This window comes from Hypanus sabinus, chromosome 12 (genome assembly GCF_030144855.1).
Source record: "Hypanus sabinus isolate sHypSab1 chromosome 12, sHypSab1.hap1, whole genome shotgun sequence".
Lineage (NCBI taxonomy): Eukaryota > Metazoa > Chordata > Chondrichthyes > Myliobatiformes > Dasyatidae > Hypanus > Hypanus sabinus.
Window position 1 is genome coordinate 40,535,271 of NC_082717.1, and position 18,312 is coordinate 40,553,582.

At 39.0% G+C, this 18,312-nt stretch overlaps 1 protein-coding gene across 5 annotated transcripts in view; it reads left to right on the forward strand.

Moving 5' to 3' along the window:
• rcor3 (REST corepressor 3) overlaps nucleotides 1-18,312 on the forward strand; it is a 69,955-nt gene that overhangs the window by 3,982 nt on the left and 47,661 nt on the right. For 4 of the 5 annotated variants that reach the window (XM_059985795.1, XM_059985794.1, XM_059985796.1 and 1 more), the window contains exons 3-6: nucleotides 3,352-3,429; nucleotides 9,648-9,700; nucleotides 14,140-14,301; nucleotides 15,406-15,530. In XM_059985795.1, coding sequence (XP_059841778.1) covers nucleotides 3,352-3,429; nucleotides 9,648-9,700; nucleotides 14,140-14,301; nucleotides 15,406-15,530 — 418 coding nt within the window. Of the gene's footprint in view, nucleotides 1-3,351; nucleotides 3,430-9,647; nucleotides 9,701-9,951; nucleotides 10,061-14,139; nucleotides 14,302-15,405; nucleotides 15,531-18,312 lie in introns of those variants that run through there. The other variant, XM_059985798.1, reaches the window with a different exon arrangement.

The window sequence follows — 18,312 nt, forward strand, 5'->3', positions numbered from 1 at the left end:
AAGTGGTAGATGAGGTTCAATCCCGAAAATAGGGAAGTAATTGACTTTGCACGGTCGAACTTAAAGGTAGAATACAAGGTTAATGCGTTGATTCTTAACAGTGTGGATGAACAATATTTTGCAGTCCACATCCAAAATCTTTCAAAGTTGCAGTGCAAGTTGATAGGGTGGTTGAGAAGGTCTATAGTTCCTTGTCAGAAGGGATTAGTAGCTTTTATTTATAATATGATTATGAAAATACAACCAGAGATATCTGATAGAATTAAACAACAATGGGAAAAAGAACTTCGATACAATATATCAATAGATAAATGGGAAAAAATTTTACAAATGGTTAATTCTTCTATATGTGCTAAACATGCTTTAATACAATTTAAAATTGTACATAGAGCTTATATGTCTAAAGATAAACTTGCTCGATTTTATTCTCATATTAACCCTCAATGTGACAGATGTCATTCAGAAGTGGCTTCATTGACCCACATGTTTTGGTCATGTCCCACTTTACATAACTATTGGAAGGACATATTTGTTACCATTTCCTCAATTTGGAACATCGATTTACAACCTCATTTTATTACTGCAATTTTTGGTATACCAAATGAGGATGGTAATCAGTTTTCTCCTTCAATCAGACGAATGATTGCTTTTGTAACATTAATGGCCAGAAGGTCTATATTACAAAATTGGAAAGAAGTAAATCCTCCTACCACGTCTCAGTGGCTTTTTCAAACTATTTCTTATCTGAGTTTGGAAAAAATTAGAAGCACTATTTTTGACTCATCAATTAAATTTGAAGAAACTTGGGGACCGTTCATTCGACATTTTCATATGAATTAATTTGGCCTTTTCCAGACCTTCTTTCTGCTTATTCTTGTTCAGGTATGGAGTTCCGGAGTTCTTTGACACTATCATATACTTACAAACTGTTATTATTGCCCATTTTAGTTTAGTGTTTTTTTCCATATATATTCTCTTTTATATATTTTCAAATTTTTTTTTCTTTTTCTTTTGACGATTATTTTTTGTTTTTTATATATAATTATATAGACTTGATTGATTAATGTACTTTTTTTGTTGATGTTCAATAGGATATTATTATCTTATTATTAATGTAATTTCAAGTCTATTGTATTCATAACCTATTCATTATTATGTTATGTTTTTTTTATATTTATATGAAACTCAATAAAAAGATTGAAAAAGAAAGAAAAGAGAAGGTCTATAGTGTGTTGGCCTTCAGTAGTCGGGGAATTGAGTTCTATGAGGTAATGTTGCAGCTCTGTAAAACTCGGGTTATACCACACTTGAAATATTGAAATATGAGGTGTCTGGTCACCTCATTATAGGAAGGATGTGGGAGCTTTAGAGAGAGTACATAGGAGATTTACCAGGATACTGCCTTGGTTAGAGAGGGTGTCTTGTGAGGATGGGCCGGTTGAACTAGAGCTTTTCTCTTTGGAATGAAGGCCAATGATTGGTGACTTGATCGAGGTGTACACAACCTCTGTGCTGGTACTCCACTCAAGTCTGTCATCCAGGTACATCCCCGAGTACTTGTAGGTCCTCACCACATCCGTGCCCTCATCTTCATTTATAACAGGGAGCAATGCAGGCTTAGTCTTCCTAAAGTCCATCAGCATCTCCTTTGCCTGACTCATGTTGAGCTGCAGATAATTCAGTTTGCACCATTTGACAAAGTCCTCCACCAGGGCCTGATACAGTAAAATCAGTTTTTTTTTTCTCCACAGTAGAAATGGCTAATAGGAGGAGGCAAAAATATTTGGAAGAAAGTATAGGTGGGATGTCAAAGCTAGATTTGTCAAATGGGTACCACAGTGGCACAAAATTGTTCCAGCTTGGGGGTGTTGGAAGTTTGGAGTTCATTTCTGATGTCATCTGTAAGGTCCTCCCCATGAAATGCATGCATTTTCTCTTGGTCCTCCTGTCCAAAGACGTACCAGTTCGTAGGTTAACTGGTCACTGTAAATCGTCCCGTGATTCAGGCTGGGTTTAAAGCAGGGGTTGTTGGCACTGTGGGTCAAAGGGCCTATTACACGCTGTATCAATAAATAAATTAATATTTTTTTATGCTGCGAGTGGTGAATATGTGGAATGCACTGCTGGGATGGTGCAGAGGCAGGTACATTTGGCCATTTGTGAGATTCTTGGGTACATAGATGAAAGAAAAATGGAGGGCTACGTGGGAGAGAAGGGTTAGATTGATTCTGCAGTAGGCTAAAGGCTGCCATAACATCTATTTCATCTGTTGTGATTATGGTGATTATACTCTAATTTTGACATAATCAGAGAAGATGCCTTTCATACATTAGTTAATAATCTCTGCAATGGCATTTTCTCCGATTGCAACAAAGATCATCTCTCTTCCTTTTCCTTGATAGTCTTGTTTTGTATGAACATAACATCTGTGCATCCAGTCTTCTGAAGTAAAGAATTCCAAAGGTTCACCAGCCTCTGATGAAATTTCTCCTCACCTCAGCGGTTAGCACAGCGCTTTACAGTGTCACCGATCAGGGTTCAATTCAAGCCTCTGTAAGGAGTTTTTGCAATCTCCCCATGAACCCATGAGCTTCCTCTGGGTGCTCTGATGTATGCATTAGGGAAATTACTGGAAATGCTCAGGGCAGTCTGCATCTGTAGGAGAAAAACCAAGTTAATGCTTTGTAATGCTTTCGGAACTGAGAGTGAGAGAAAGCAAGGCCATTATGTTGCGGGGAGAGTGTGGGGGTGGGAATGTCTCTGGAACTGGGGTGACTATGGGGCTAACGTGTAGAGAAGGTAATTTGGTTAATGAGTGAATATATGCAGTTAGAAAAAATGTAGCAAACAAGAAAATCTGCAGATGCTGGAAGACAAAGTAATATGCAAAATGCTGGAGGAACTTAGCAGGCCAGGCAGAATCTATGGAAAAGAGTTAACTGTCAACATCTTGGGCCAGGACCTTTCATCAGTTGGCCTGCTGAGTTGCTCCTGTATTTTTTGTGTATTGCTGTTGAATTCAATATTGAGTCCAGAAGGTTGCAATTTGTCCAGGTGCTGTTCCTCAGTTTACAATAAGCCTCCTTGAAACTGAGTGTGAGGCGACAAATAGGAGTGGGGTGGTGAATGGTTTCTGTGTAATTGAGTATCGGGAATTGCAACAAAATCAAAAACAAAAAAAGAACTACTGTTACTACAATCAGATGTGGGGGGAAAAACTACTGTACCTCTGAGTAGAAAGTGCATTAGAAAAAAGATAATTTATTTAGTGGTTGTGACATTTTGTGTTCAAGGCATGACCATGATAGCTGAAACTAATTAAGCAAATCATTTTGAAATTTTCTTTAATAGGTGCTACAAAATACAGTGATAAAGAAATTGGTGGTATGCTAGTTTGGTCTCCATATCACATAATTCCAGATGTAAAATGTAAGTAATTCAATTATCATGTTTTAACATGGTATATTAATATCACATTTGTTGTCATAATTTACTCTTACATAATTGCTTTCAGGGAATGAACATTTCATTGATCTAAAGGGATTGTTTTTTCAAAATTGTCTTGATCAGAGAGATTGGTCAACATAGTATTTAGTTTCTACAATACTAATAGAATTTTTAAATGGCAACCTTTGGGATTGTAGTGAGCACTGTGGAAATACACAAGAGGAGAAAATTTACATTTTATGTACTGTGGAAAGATTCTGTGCAGAGGCCCTTTCAAGAAACCTTGGATCTTTCATTCAGATACCAAAAACACGAAAGAAGTCTTACTTTTTTTAAGTTATTGTGCTTACCAACATAACTTTATCTTTCACTGTGAAGTAATTAAATTTTCTTGACCCTTTTAATAGGTCAGATTTGTTGCAATTTGTGTATAATTTAGTAAACTTGAGAAATAAATTGAATCTTTTTACTTCATGGGTGTGTTACTTGTAATATCCATGGTACAGGATATTATAATGGTTTTTTAATGCTGTAGATTTAATTGTTGAGTACTGCTCAGTTGATTTAAACTAATTGGTTAGGAATCTTATAAGATTTGATTGTACTTCTCATTTTTAGGTTAGAATTCCAAAAAAAAGTGCTTCAGGTTTGCTACTCATTGGCCATTAACTACGAATTTTTGGAGAATATGATGCCTTTCCCTTGTCCACATTTAACCAAGCCAGATAACTATTTGCCTTTAGCATTAAATTCAGTTCATGAGGTTAATGATTAAAACATAAAGTGGATCGTCTATTTTGAAATATTTAAACATTTACTTGAGGAGCTCTTTGCACTAAATAACTTTTAGAATATTCTAGGAACAGCTAAATTACATTGTTGCATGTCTCTACTTTCATCTGTTACTTATGGACCAATGAGGAACTCCGTGATGTATTTGCTACTCTTAAACAAGACAAAATAGAATCCTTAATGCTTTTTTGTTCATAATCATCAACAACTAAGTTGATGGATTTAACACTTTTGCCTCAATAGATGTGATGTGGACTTAAGTGGCTGTTTAATGCCCACTTTCTAAAAGCTCCATAAGTTGCATTGAAATGCCTGATAATTGATCAAATAACATCTGTGGAGAGAGCAACAGTGTAAACTGGATAAAAGGATGTCAGTCTGACATGCTGCTCTTCTTTCCCTTTCCCAAGGTGCAGAGAGACACTGAATATTTTGTTTTTATTTTGGAATTCTGATTTTTACTTTTTAATATTAGATGTTTATTCGAAAGGTAACTCTGAGAAACAAGATATATAATGGACGGCAGCTAAAACAGTTGCTTACTTCTTTAGTGGCCAATGGCTGCATGAAGTCAATTAGGAATCTAAAATAACCGAAATTGCATTTTTGGTTATTGAAAGGAAATGTGGGGGCAGTGTATATACCATTTTAAACAAATGGCAACAAAACTAAATGCGATGTTAAATGTATTGGAGTCAAACATGAGGGAAGTCACTCTAATCTAAGAACAAAGGAAAGTATTCAGACTTAAATGATCTGTTGACTAGATCAACAAATAAAATCACTTCAAATGTTTTACAGCCCTTCTCACTTTAACCTGCTGCATGTGGTGATAAATGTCATTTCTAACTACTGTATGACTGGAGCTGTGATGACAGAAGCCAGATAGAGCAGGAGATGAAGCTTCACAGGCTGAACTTGGTGCTCCTTGAATTCAGCATTACTGATCATTGTTGGGGTGGTATTCACTCTGATAGGAGACTCATAAGTTGCCCTTCATTTAGGTGTGCAGCCTGAAGAAGCCCAGTACCTTTTTACCATGAGGCCAGGAGAAATGTGAATGTTCAGTTTCAGATTCATGTATTTATCACATGTACATTGATTTTATGTATTGTGCGGAAATTGAGGCCTTGTGATGCATGAGCAAAAAAAAGTTTTATCACGAAGCCATGACATCAGTCATAGATAAATGAATGGAGAAAGTAAAGCAGTGGGAAATTGTACCTCACTATGTACTGATATTAGTTTATTATGCTGCTGTAGTTGCCCTCAATTAATACAATGTTCTTTCACCAGGACAAGTGCATTACACCCTGTATAGGCTAATCTTTACTTGGGTGTTGATATGTCCAGTCATTTATTTTTTTCATTTATGACATAAATTTTACATGTATTCTTCTTAAGATGTAACATGCACTTCTGTTACCAGCTGTGATTTTAATTTTTGCTATGTTCAGAAGCATTAATAGACAATGTTCTTAGGTGGCCTGGGTTTGGTTCAAGGTTAGTTGTTAGACAGCTGACTGTGTTATTGATACTATGTAAATGCACATTATCATGGGGTGGGTTGTCTTATTTTTAAAAAAAAAGTTGAACATGCTGGGCTTGACTGAAGGATGAAAGGAAATTGAAGTATTATAGGACGCTGAATGTTCTTGAAAAGGTGGATGTGGAGAACATGTTGTTATGGAAGAATCTAGAAGTAGGGGTTACAGTTTTAAAGTTGGGTTCATCCACTTAAGATGTAGATGTAGCGAAGTTTTTCTCAGTTGAGAGCTTTTGGAATTTTTTTCTTCAAACAATGTTTGCAGCAAATATTTTTAAGGCAGAAGTAGATATTCATAATAACTAGGCGGTGGAAAGGTTACCAGCAATGCAGAGCTGAGATTATAATCCGATCAACCATAATCTTATTAAATAAACTTGAAGGACTTGATGGTGAGTGGTTTACTCCTGTTCCTCATTCATATGCTGATTAGGTCTGTTAAAGGTAAGATTGCAGTAATCCAAGTTGAAATTCAGAAAAATAAATCCTTTTTGAATATTGCTTTGCTACAATGGCAAATTATTATTTTTGTGGAATGTTATGGATACTTGATAGCAGGTAATGATGAGTTGAAAAAAGTTCAAAGTAAATTTATTATCAAAGAACTGTACATGTATTTCACCATATACAACCCTGAGATTTGTTTTCTTGCAGTGTACAAAAGACAACAAACTGCAAATACAAAAGAAACAAAAAGTAATAATAAACACAATAAACAAGATAAATAAGCAATAAATATCAAGAACATGAGATGAAGTGTTCTTGAAACTGTGGGAACAGTTACTGATGGGGCAAGTGAAGTTATCCCTCTCATTCAAGAGCCTGTTGGTTGAGGAGTAGTTTCTGAACCTGATGGTGTGAGTCCTGAGGCTCCTGTACCTTCTTCCTGATGGTAACAGCAAGAAGAGTGCATGACCTGGCTGGTGAAGGTCCCTGATGATAGATGCTGTTTTCCTGTGACAACACTCTCTATAGAAAAACTCAATGGTGGGGAGGCTTTACCTGTGATGGACTGGGCTCTATCCACTACTTTTTGTAGAAGTTTCCATTCAAGGGCATTGGTGTTTCCATACCAGGCTGTGATGTAGCCAGTCAGTGAACACTCCACCATGCATCTATAGAAGTTTGTCAAAGTTTTAGATGTCATGTGGAATCTTCACAAACTTAAAGGAAGTAGAGGCACTGCCATGCTTTCTTGTAATTGCATTTGCATGCTGGGCCCAGGACATGTCCTCTGAAATGATACCACCCAGAATTTACAGTTAATGGCTCTTTCCATCTTTGATCCCTGGTCAGGACTGGCTCATGGACTTCCAATTTCCTCCACCTCGTCAATAATAAGCTCTTTGGTCTTGCTGAATAAGAGGTTGTTGTTTTGGCTCCACCTATCTAGATTTTCAATCTCCTTCCTATAAGCTGAGCTGATATGTCACCACATTTGATGTGACCAACTACAATGGTGGTGTCAGCAAACTTTTATATGGCATTAGAGCTGTGCTTAGTGTGTAGTCATAAGTGTAAAGCAAATAGAGCCAGGAGCTAATCACCCAGCTTTGTGGTGCACCTGTGCTGATGGAGATTGTGGAGGAGATGATGTTGCCAATCCGAACTTACTGGGGTCTGCAAGTGAGGAAATCAAAGATCAAATTGCACAAGGAGGTATTGAGGCCAAGGGTCTTGAAGCTTACTGACAGTGTTGAATGCCAAGCTATGGTCAATAAGAAGCATCCTGAAGTGTGAAGATGTACTGTTTTATAATTTGGCAAAATCAATTTTGAATAGGTGATGTTAGATTAACAATGCCATAAAGATTCCTTAAATTAACTTGAACATGGGAATCGGGTTGAATCATTGGGAACTTTCTGAATCAACGTTTGATCTATACTCTTATGATTCTATTATTTAACTTGGAGTGTGGGAGCCATTGGGTAGGTTAAGCATCATAAAGAAAAAATGTTACCAATAAACATCAGATCCGTTAGCATCTTAAGTGAAATTGTCCATCACATTAGGGAAGTTGAGATTTTCTCTTGAGATGACCATCAGACTTGTGTAAGAAAACTGTAAATTTGCAGCTTTAAGCTATTCTTATACTTTATGAAAGGGATGAAGATTATGGATGACTTTCATTGAAAAAAAGAGATGTTTATTAATGAAGCCAGATGGGCATGTATACAACTATCGGCACAACCAAGTGGGCACCATGGTAGCATAGATTTAGCAGGACACTATTACAATTTGGGATATTGGAGTTCTGATATCAATTCTGGTGCAGTCTTCAAGGAGTTTGTACATTCTCCCTTTGACCATGTGGGTTTCCTCTTGGTGCTCTGGTTTCCTTCCAGAGTCCAAAGATGTTCTGGTTAGTATGTTAATTGATCATTGTAAATTGTCCTATGATTAGGCTAGGGTTAAATAGGTGGGTTGTTGGGTGGCGCAGCTTGTTGGGCTGGAAGGTCCTGTACTGCTATGAAAAATAAGTCGGGTGCAACATCAGACAATGGCAATGTTAACCTTCCTCTGGTCATTTCAACTGTGAGGCTTAACTTTGGAGGAGTACACTTCAGTAACAGTTCCGGCCAGCAATTTTGTCGAGTTTTGAAAATGATCCTCTGTTGGTAATAATGAACCTTAGTGAAATTTGTATTTAAAAACATTATCATTCCCTTGCAACACATTCCAAATATTGTGGCTTTGTTGATTCGAATGGCAAGTGAGACAGAAAATCAACAAAACTACCTCCTCATTGTTATGAAGTACAGGCCAGTTTTTGAAATGTTCCTCAAGAAGCAGCTTTGAAAATAATATGTATATCTTGCCCATAATTAACATTGACAATTGCACAAGGCTTAACCAGTAAACATTTGTTCCTTCTCCTGTTTTGCACTCTAAAACAATTTGTGACAATTTGAAACTCAAAAGTTTTCCTTTCAGCATCCTTCTTATAAATACAAAAATATGTGATGTCAATAGTCCATATTGCTTTAAAAAAAACTCCTTGCAGCCCTACATGTGTAGACTTGCTGGTCACTCTCTTCAAGTACACATCTAAATAATTTGTATATTCTAAACTGTTAATAATGTTTAGAGCAAATTACTGTGCAGTGAGGTCAATAAACTATTCTTTTTGTTCAGAAAGCCCAAGAGCCTTAGAGGTTTGGACTGTCTTAACTGGATCAAAGGAAGCTGAGGGGTTTATAAAATCACACGAGGCACAGATAAGATGGCACCATACAGTCTTTCTCCCAGAATATGAGGGTGTTAAAACTAGATGGGAAAGATTTAAAATGGATATGAGGGACAATTTCTCACATAGAGGATTATATATAAATGAGCTGTCACAGGCAGTAGTAGAGAAGAGTACAGTTAGAACATTTAAAAGACACTTGGACAGGTTTTTAAATGGATGAGCTTTAGAGGGATGTGGGCCAAATGCAGGCAAATGGAACTAGTTCAAGTGAAACTCTTGGTCAGCTCAGATGAGTTGGGCTGAAAGGCCTGTCTCCATGCAGTGTTACTGTCTCTTAACTCAATTTTCATGAGATTTATTTGTGCTTTTTGTTCTGTCATCACAGCTCATTGCCTAAGAATTGTCTCACAACATATAGTGTCAGAAATATTTTCCTATCCTAACTACTGTTGTCATTAAGATCCCATTGATAGTAGCTGAAATTTTGAATGGAGATTGTTTATCTTAAAGACTTCCGGATGCTTTGTGTAGAAGTGTTCAATGTCAATATTGATCATCATATCAGGACATTATAATGAATACCAACAAATGCCTGAACTGTGCCTGTATTTTATTGGAGGGTGGGGAAAGCAATTGCATTGAGTTTTACTTACTCTTGTTTTGTTTATATAGTGGATGAGTATATTGCAGTAGCAAAGGAAAAACATGGCTACAATGTGGAACAGGTTAGTAATGAACTATTCTAGTGGTTTATTTAGAAAGTTGAATACAATCTGTCTTTTTTTGGTTTTTCTTTTTCCAGTAGTTTTCATTGAATATAAAAATTTATCACACTTTGATCTTTATGTTATTTTTAATATTCTCCATGTTTTGCTGTTGGATCACAAAGGGATTTGAGAAAACCTATAAATTATATTGCCGGTGGTGTGGCACCTATACCAGACATCAGGGTGAGAGGTCCCGGATTCGAATCCTGCCAGCTCCTTACACGAATTCCACCCGTGCTGTGTTGAGCATTGAGCTAGCGATTCGGCCTTGCAAAGCAGACAGACGCTAAAGAGTTGCCACCCGACGCACCAAATGAGGTGCGGAAGGAACTTTTAAAAATTAAATTGTTTTACTATATTATGCCCATAAGATGCAACAAGTTTATCTGTAGCACAGTGTTTCCATTTTGCATCAATAAACTTCTGCAAAGCTGAACTTGAATAAAACTGATCGCTGTAAAACATGGAGATCTGTATAATTCGGAAATGAAATTAAATGTGAAGTAAATATCTGCAAAGTTACACATGCATAAATATTCCCATTTTCAATCCACTATATGCACTCAGTGGCCACTTTATTAGGTACAGCTGTATACACGCTTGTTAAAGTAATATAATCAGCCAGTCAAGTGGCAACAACCTCAATGCATAAAGTCATGCAGATATGGTCAAGAGATCCAGTTGTTTTCAGACCCAACATTAGAATGGGAAAGAAATGTGATCTATCTACTTTGACCATGAAAAGATTGTTGGTGCCAGATGGGGTGGTGTGAGTTACACAGAAACTGCTGATCTGGGATTTTCATACATAACAATCTCTAGAGTTTACAGAGATAGAACTAAAAATAAAGATCCAGTGAGCTGCAGTTTTCTGTGCAAGAATGCCTTGTTAGCAAGAGTTTAGAGGAGAATGACCAGACTGGTTCAAGCTGACAAGAAGATGACAATAAGTCACAACAGTGGTGTGCAGAAGACCATGAGCGTAGAGAAATACACACAAAAAAAGTAAAATCATAATGTAGAGTGAGAAGCTCTAGCTTCCTTATATAATGTATTTAGTCAGGTAATTGGCCAGGGTATCTGCTGAAGTGGAAATTACACACAAATCACTTGGATTACAAGGCAGATGTTTTCACTGCTGCTTGCTGTAGAGTGATCTTGAGTGCTTGAATGTTTGGATAAAGCCAAAATCAGCTATTTTTGTGTTATCCACTGTCCTCACTCACCCGCAGAAGAAGGATGCTAATGTTAGAATTCTGTTCTTGGATTACAGTTCATTCAACACTATGCATCTCCCCAGGCTCAACAAGAAGCTCAGAGACCTCAGCCTGAACCCCGTCTTGTGCAGCTAGATCCTGGATTTCCCTGTCAGTTCACCGGCAGAAGTTTAGAATGGGCGCCCTCACCTCTGCTCCTCTGACCCTCACACAAGAGCCTCCCAGAGCTGTGTCCTGAGCCCCCTCCTCAACTCCCTATACACCCACGACTGTTACCATGCACAGCTCCAGTCTGCTTATCAAGTTATAGGTGACACAACACTGATGGGTTTTATTTCCAACAATAATGAGACAGCCTACAGAGGAGAAGTCAATGCCCTGATACAGTGAGGCCAAGAAAATAACCTTTCATTGTCGATAAAATGAAGGAGTTGATCATGGATTACAGGAGGAATGGAGACAGACTAGCCCCTATTGACATCTATGGGACTGTAGTTGAGAGGGTGAGTGGTTTCAAGTTCCTCGGTATACACATCACCGAGGATCTCACCCTGAACTGTACATACTGGCTGTGTAGTGAAAGAAGCACAACAGTGCCTCTTTCACCTCTGATGGCTGAAGAGGCTTGGCATGAGTCCCCAAGTCCTCATGACTTTCAACAGGGGCACCATTGAGAGCATTCTGACTGGCTGTGTCACCACCTGGTATGGGAATTGTTACTAGCCTCAAATTGTAGGGCACTGCAGAGAGTGGGTCAGATGGCCCAGTGCATCTGTGGATGTGAACTTTCCCCTATTCAGGACATTTACAGCAGCAGTTGCATTTTTTTTTAAAAAAGAGCCTAGAGGATCATCAGGGACTCCAGCCACACCAACCACAAACTGTTTCAGCTGCTTCTGTTTGGCAAACGTTACTGCAGCATTAAGGCCAGGACCAACAGACTCCCAACATAGCTGTTTTCACCAGGCCATCAGATTTATCAATACACATTGATCTGATTGCATATCTGACTGTACATGCATGTTTACAAAACAATTATGTATACAATCGTAGTGTTTGGGCAATATCCTCCCACATTAGGATTTCTTATTGTACCAGCAACAGAGATGTAATATAAGGGTTTTTACACCCTCATGTTGTGAGATGGATGCAAGAAATAAAAAATTCTAACTTCTCAATTGTACCCTCTGATTGAATAGTTGCTGATGGCAGGTGATTAAATTTTGCAGGGATGCTGTAAATGACAAGCACACTAAGAAATGGGGAAGTTCAAGTGAAGTTCAATTCAGCGTCAATTTTTTTTCATCTCTATGGCTGGATTGAGAGACTTGGGCATTAAAAGCAGTAGCTAAGAGTTGTCAGGGCAGAAGAAAGGGATTTACTGGTAGAGATGACAGCTGATAAATGAAAGTACAATCATGTGAGAATGGTTTAGAAGGTTGAAGTGAAATTGTTTCTGTCCCTTGCCCTATAGTCAAAATTGGACAAGAATTTGTGCCTTACTTAAGTTTGTTGGCCATCTTGTATCTCGAGAATAAAAGGATGTCCCTTTAAAACAGATTATGATGAATTTCTTTAACCAAGGTGGTGAACATGTGGAATACATTGCTGCAGGTCTGCCACCTTCAACAGGACCCTACCAACAAACACATCTTTAGCTTCCCCGCCCCCACCCTACTCTGCCTTCCACAGGTTTCACTCCCTCCGATATTCTGTTGTCTATTCATCCTTCTGTCCTCATCTCCCTCCTGGCACTTATCCCTGCAAGTGGCAGAAATGCTACACCTGCTCGTTCACTTCCTCCCTCACCACCATTCAGGGCCCCAAGCAGTCATTCCAGGTGATGCAAATCTGTTGGTGTTATCTACTGTATCTGGCGCTCTCAGTGCGGTCTCCTCTACATAGGTGGACTGCTTTGTTGAGCACCTCAGTTCCATCTGCAAAAAGTGGAACTTCCTAGTGACCAACCATTTCAGTTCCTATTTCCTTTCCCATTCCAACATGTTGGTACATGGTCTCCTGTTCTGCCATGTTGGAGCCACTCTTAGGTTGTAGGAGAAACACCTCGTATTCTGTCTATGTAGCTTCTAACTTGATGGCATGAACATCAATTTCTCCAACTTCTGGTATTTTCCCCTCCCCCTTCTCCTCTTCTTTTACCCACTCTGGCCTCTTATCTCTTCTCGTTTGCCTATCTCCACACCCCACTGATGTCCACCCCCCCTTCCCTTTCTCCCATGATCTACTCTCCTGTCAGATTCCTTCTGTAGCCCCTTTGCCTTTTCTTTCCACTTATCACCTCTCAGCTTCTAACTTCATCTGCCCTCCCCCAGACACCTGGCTTCAGCAATCACCTTCTAGCTTGTCCTCCTCCTTCTCCAACCCCCCCGCCACTCTTATTCTGGCTTCTTACCCCTTCCTTACCAGTCCTGTTGAAGGGTCTCAGCCTGAAATGTTGACTGTTAATTTATTTCCATAGATGCTGTCTCACCTGCTGAGTTCCACCAGCATTTAGTAAGTGTTGCTCTGGTTTGCATCTGCAAGATCTCTTGTATTTAAAGTAGGTGTTAATAGGTTCTTGATTAGTAAATGCTTCAATGATTATGTGGAATAGGCAGGAAAATGTGGTTGAGGGGGAAAATAAATCAGCCATAATCAAATGGCAGAGCAGACTTGATGGGCTGAATGACCTGATTCAGGTCCTATGTTTTATGGTCTAAGAATAGTTTGATCTGTTGCCCCACTTGTCCCATCCTCATCTTTTTGAAAGCTTAATATTCAATTTCAATTTTTTTTCAATGTGGTCCTCAGACTCGTGTTGGGGAGCATAAAATACTCAGTTTGTATAATGAGGTTCAGTATCTCTGGGAGAAAGGGAAATAGTGAAAGTGGAGGAAGCAAGATTTGTTGGCTGCGTAACCTAAGTGCTTAAAATAGTGTAGTATTAGGAGCATTCTTGTGTTGGGAGAAATTGGAGTTTTGTGAATTTCATGATATTCCTGTATTAAAAGTAACTCATTCACACCTTTTATTTTGAGAGCCTTTGAAATAAGTAAATGTCTTGATTCTTTAGAGCTTTCAATTTGCCATAGGTTGGAGTTTAAATTTGGGTTAACAAACAATGCACAAATTTCAAGGTCGTTTCTTAATATATTTTTACTTTGCATATACCTCACATAGGCTTTGGGAATGTTATTCTGGCACAAACACAACATTGAGAAGTCATTGGCGGACTTGCCTAACTTCACCCCTTTTCCAGATGAATGGACTGTTGAAGATAAGGTCCTCTTTGAACAGGCCTTCAGCTTTCATGGAAAGAGCTTTCACAGAATTCAGCAGATGGTAACTGAACCTTTTTATAGTTTTCTTTTAAACTTTCTAATAACCTGCTTTCCATAGAGGTGACAAAGGGCTGTAAAGTGCTGCATGGTGTAGAAAATGCTCAATTAATAAGTGATGAGAGGCTAACTCTGTTTAACACATGAGGAAATCTGCAGATGCTGGAAAGGCAAGCAACACACACAAAATGCTGGTGGAATGCAGCAAGCCAGGCAGCATCTATAGGAAGAAGAACAGTTGACGTTTGGGGCCGAGACCCTTCGTCAGGACTAATTGAAAGAAGAGATTTGGGGGGGGTGGGAGAGAGTACGAAATGATAGGAGAAGACAGGAGGGAGAGGGATGAAGCTAAGAGCTGGAAAATTGATTGGCAAAAGGGATAGAGCTGGAGAAGAGAAAGGATCATGGGACGGGAGGCCTAGGGAGAAAGAAAGGGGGAGGGGAGCACCCGAGGGAGATGGAGAACAGGCAAGGGGTGATTCTGAGAGGGACAGGGAGAGGGAAAAAGAAAAACAAGGGAGAAAAAAATAAGGGATGGAATAAGAAGGGGAGGAGGGGCATTAATGGAAGTTAAGAGAAATCAATTTTCATGCTATCAGGTTGGAGGCTACACAGATGGAATACAAGGTGACCTACACTCTGTCCACCAGAGAAAGCAGGATCTCCCAATGGCCACACATTTTAATTCCACGTCCCATTCCCATTCTAATATGTCTATCCATGGCCGCCTCTACTGTCAAGATGAAGCCACACTCAGGTTGGAGGAACAATACCTTATATTCCGTCTGGGTAGCCTCCAACCAGATGACATGAACATTGATTTCTCTAACTTCCGTTAATGCCCCTCCTCCCCTTATCCCTTATTTATGTATTTTTTTTTCCTCTTGTTTTTCTTTTCCTCCCACTCTTTCTCTGTCCCTCTCACAATCACTCCTTGCCTGCTCTCCATCTCCCTCTGCTAAGTGAAATATCCTTTTATTAGAGATTTGAGGAATTATTTTATGATTTTGGTTTGGCTTGACTGTTTCCATTTCCCATTCTCGTTGTGATGCCACACAAGTTCACTTTCTAGGATTTTGACCTTTGCCCCCCTTGTATCATGTTTCAGTTACCAGATAAGTCAATTGCAAGTTTAGTGAAGTACTACTATTCATGGAAAAAGACTCGATCACGAACAAGTTTAATGGATCGGCAAGCACGAAAATTAGCTAATAGAAACAATCAAGATGAAAGGTGAGATCAGAAAGATGATTATTACTTTGGAACTCGTATTACTATTTGTAGAAACAACTTAAATTATTTAACACTTGTGCTACGTCACACTAACTTCCATTAGAAGCAAGACCTGGCTTCTTGGATTTTCATACCTGCTGCATTTAGTAAGGTCAAGTCACAGAGACAAATTCACCCTGGGAATTCGGATCGCAGTTCTCCCAGCTATTCTGACATCAGATATGAAACTTTTGTTCTGTAGCAGCCCACTGAAGCTTATTTCCCCTCGTAGAGTTATCAAAAGCAACATCTTCAAAGTAATTGATGTGTAATGCAGGAAAAGGCTATTTATGGATCATTTTACTTTAGCTTCATTCTCCACCACTCACCAACTTTCCTTTAATCCCTTTAATATCTGCCTGCAGGAGTTTTCAATTGATGACACTGGCCCAACCAATAGACCTGTGAAGAGTATGGATACATGGAAAATGTTGTTACTGCCTAAAATGATGGTGCATATTAATAATATGTTGAAAAAACTCTTGTCTGCCCAAACTGTTCCCTGGGTGCATTGCAAGGTTTAGTACAGTGGGTATCAAGATTCAAGAGTTTTGTTGCACATTGCAGAATATCATTATAAAAAGGGAAAGCCTTGCCACCTTTATGGCAAGCAACAAAAGAGGGAGGAGACAAACTATAGTGCCCCTTCTACTTGGGTGATAAGTAAGGAACTAATTCACCCTAAATTTCCCATTTGCCAACAGTCTCTTTCCTCTTCTCATCTCAGTGTTGCTAATCATAAAGTCTTGTCCACAATACAGAAATAAAAGCTACACAGATAGAACCAAATTCGAAAACTCATTCCTGCATTATTTTGTTACTTGTTAAGATGGTGCTGAGGTGCGGTCTCTATCGAGTTTGCAGCTCAGATTTTTTTCAGGGAGTTTCTGTCCGAATGAAAGGTAAAGGCAACAGGTTTAGGGAACCTCAGTTTTCAGGAGATTCTGAGGCCCTGGTTAAGTAAAAGGAAGGACATAGCATTTACAGACAGGTCGGAACAAACTAAGTACTTCAGGTGTGTGTCAAGTACAAAGAGAACATGCAAATCAGGAGAGCTAAAAGAAGGCATGAGGTTGCCCCAGCAGACAAGGTGAAGGAGAATCCTAAGGCTTCTACAGAGCAATGGGGTTGCCAAGGGGACAAAATTGGTCCTCTAGGAGATCAGAATGGTAGTCTATGTGAGGATCCTAAAGAGATGGGTAAGAATGGATTTTTTTGCATCTATATTGACTCAGGAAATGGACACAGGGCCTATAAAAATGAGGCAATGTCATGGACATTATACAGCTTACAGAGAAGGATGTGCTTGTTATTGTAAAGGAAATTGGGTTGGATAAAACCCCAGGGTCTAACCAGGTATTCCCTCGGAGCCAGTGGGAGACAAGTACAGAAATTGCAGGGACCCTAGCAGAGATATTTAAATTATCCTTTGTGACGGGTGAGGTACCGGAGGTTTGGAGGAATATTCTAAGAATAATCTAGAAAATTACAGGCTAATGAGCCTGACATCAGTAGTGGGAAAGTTATTGGAAGGTATTGTAAGGGGCCAGGTATGAGTATTTGGATAGACAGGGTCTGATTAGGAATAATTAGCATGGTTTTGCGCATGGTAATTTGTGACTTACCAATCTTAGAGTTTTTCGAGGAAGTTGCCAGGAAAGTTGATGAAGGCAATGTAGTGGATGTTGTCTACATGGACGTTTGACAAGGTCCCATACTAGAGGTTGGTGAGGAAGGTTTAGTCACTTGGCATTCAAGAGGAGGTAGTAAATTAGATTAGATATTGACTTTGTGAGACAGGCCAGAGGGTGGTAGTAAGTGGTTACCACTGTGACTGGAGGCCTGTAACTAGTGATATGCTGCAGAGATTGTCCCTGGGTCTGTCGTCGTAGGTCCCAGTCAGATCCAATGATCTGGATGATAAAGCGGTTAACTGGATCATCATATTTGCAGATGTCACCAAGATTGGGGTTTAGTGGACAGCGAGGAAGACTATCAGAGCCTGCAGCAGGATTTGGACCAGCTGGAAAAATGGGCTGAACAATAGTATATGGAATTTAATGCACACAAGTGTGAGGTGTTACATTTTGGGAGGTCACTCAGAGTTGGTCTTACTCAGTGAATGGTAGGGCATTGAGAAGGGAAATCGAGAGTAAAAAGAGGTCATAGGAAAGCTTTGGCAGATATGCGAAAGGAGAATCCTAAGAGATTATACAAGTACAGTGCCTACAAAAAGTATTCACCTCCTTGAAAGTTTTCATGTTTTATTGTTTTACAATATTGAATCACAGTGGATTTAATTTGGCTTCTTTGACACTGATCAACAGTAAAGATTCTGTCATGTCAAAGTGAAAATACGTTTCTACAAATTAGTCTAAATTTATTACAATTATTAAACAAAGAATAATTCATTGTATAAGTACTCAACAGTGCATGTGCAGTCTCTCCCATTTCAGCCACTGAACCTTGTAACCCCTCCAAAGTTGTCAGTGGTCTCTTGATAGCTTCCCTCACTTGTTCTCTTTTTGCATGGTCACTCTTTTTTTGAGGATAGCCTGCTCTAGGCAGATTTACAGCTGTAAATCTTTTCATTTTCGTTTCTTGATGATTGTCGTAACACCCAAGGGACATTCAGTGACTTGGAAATTTTCTTGTATTTATCTCCTGACTTAAGCTTTTCAATAATCTTTTTAGTAAATTACTTGGAGTGTTCTTTTGTTTTCATGGTGTAGTTTTTGCCAGG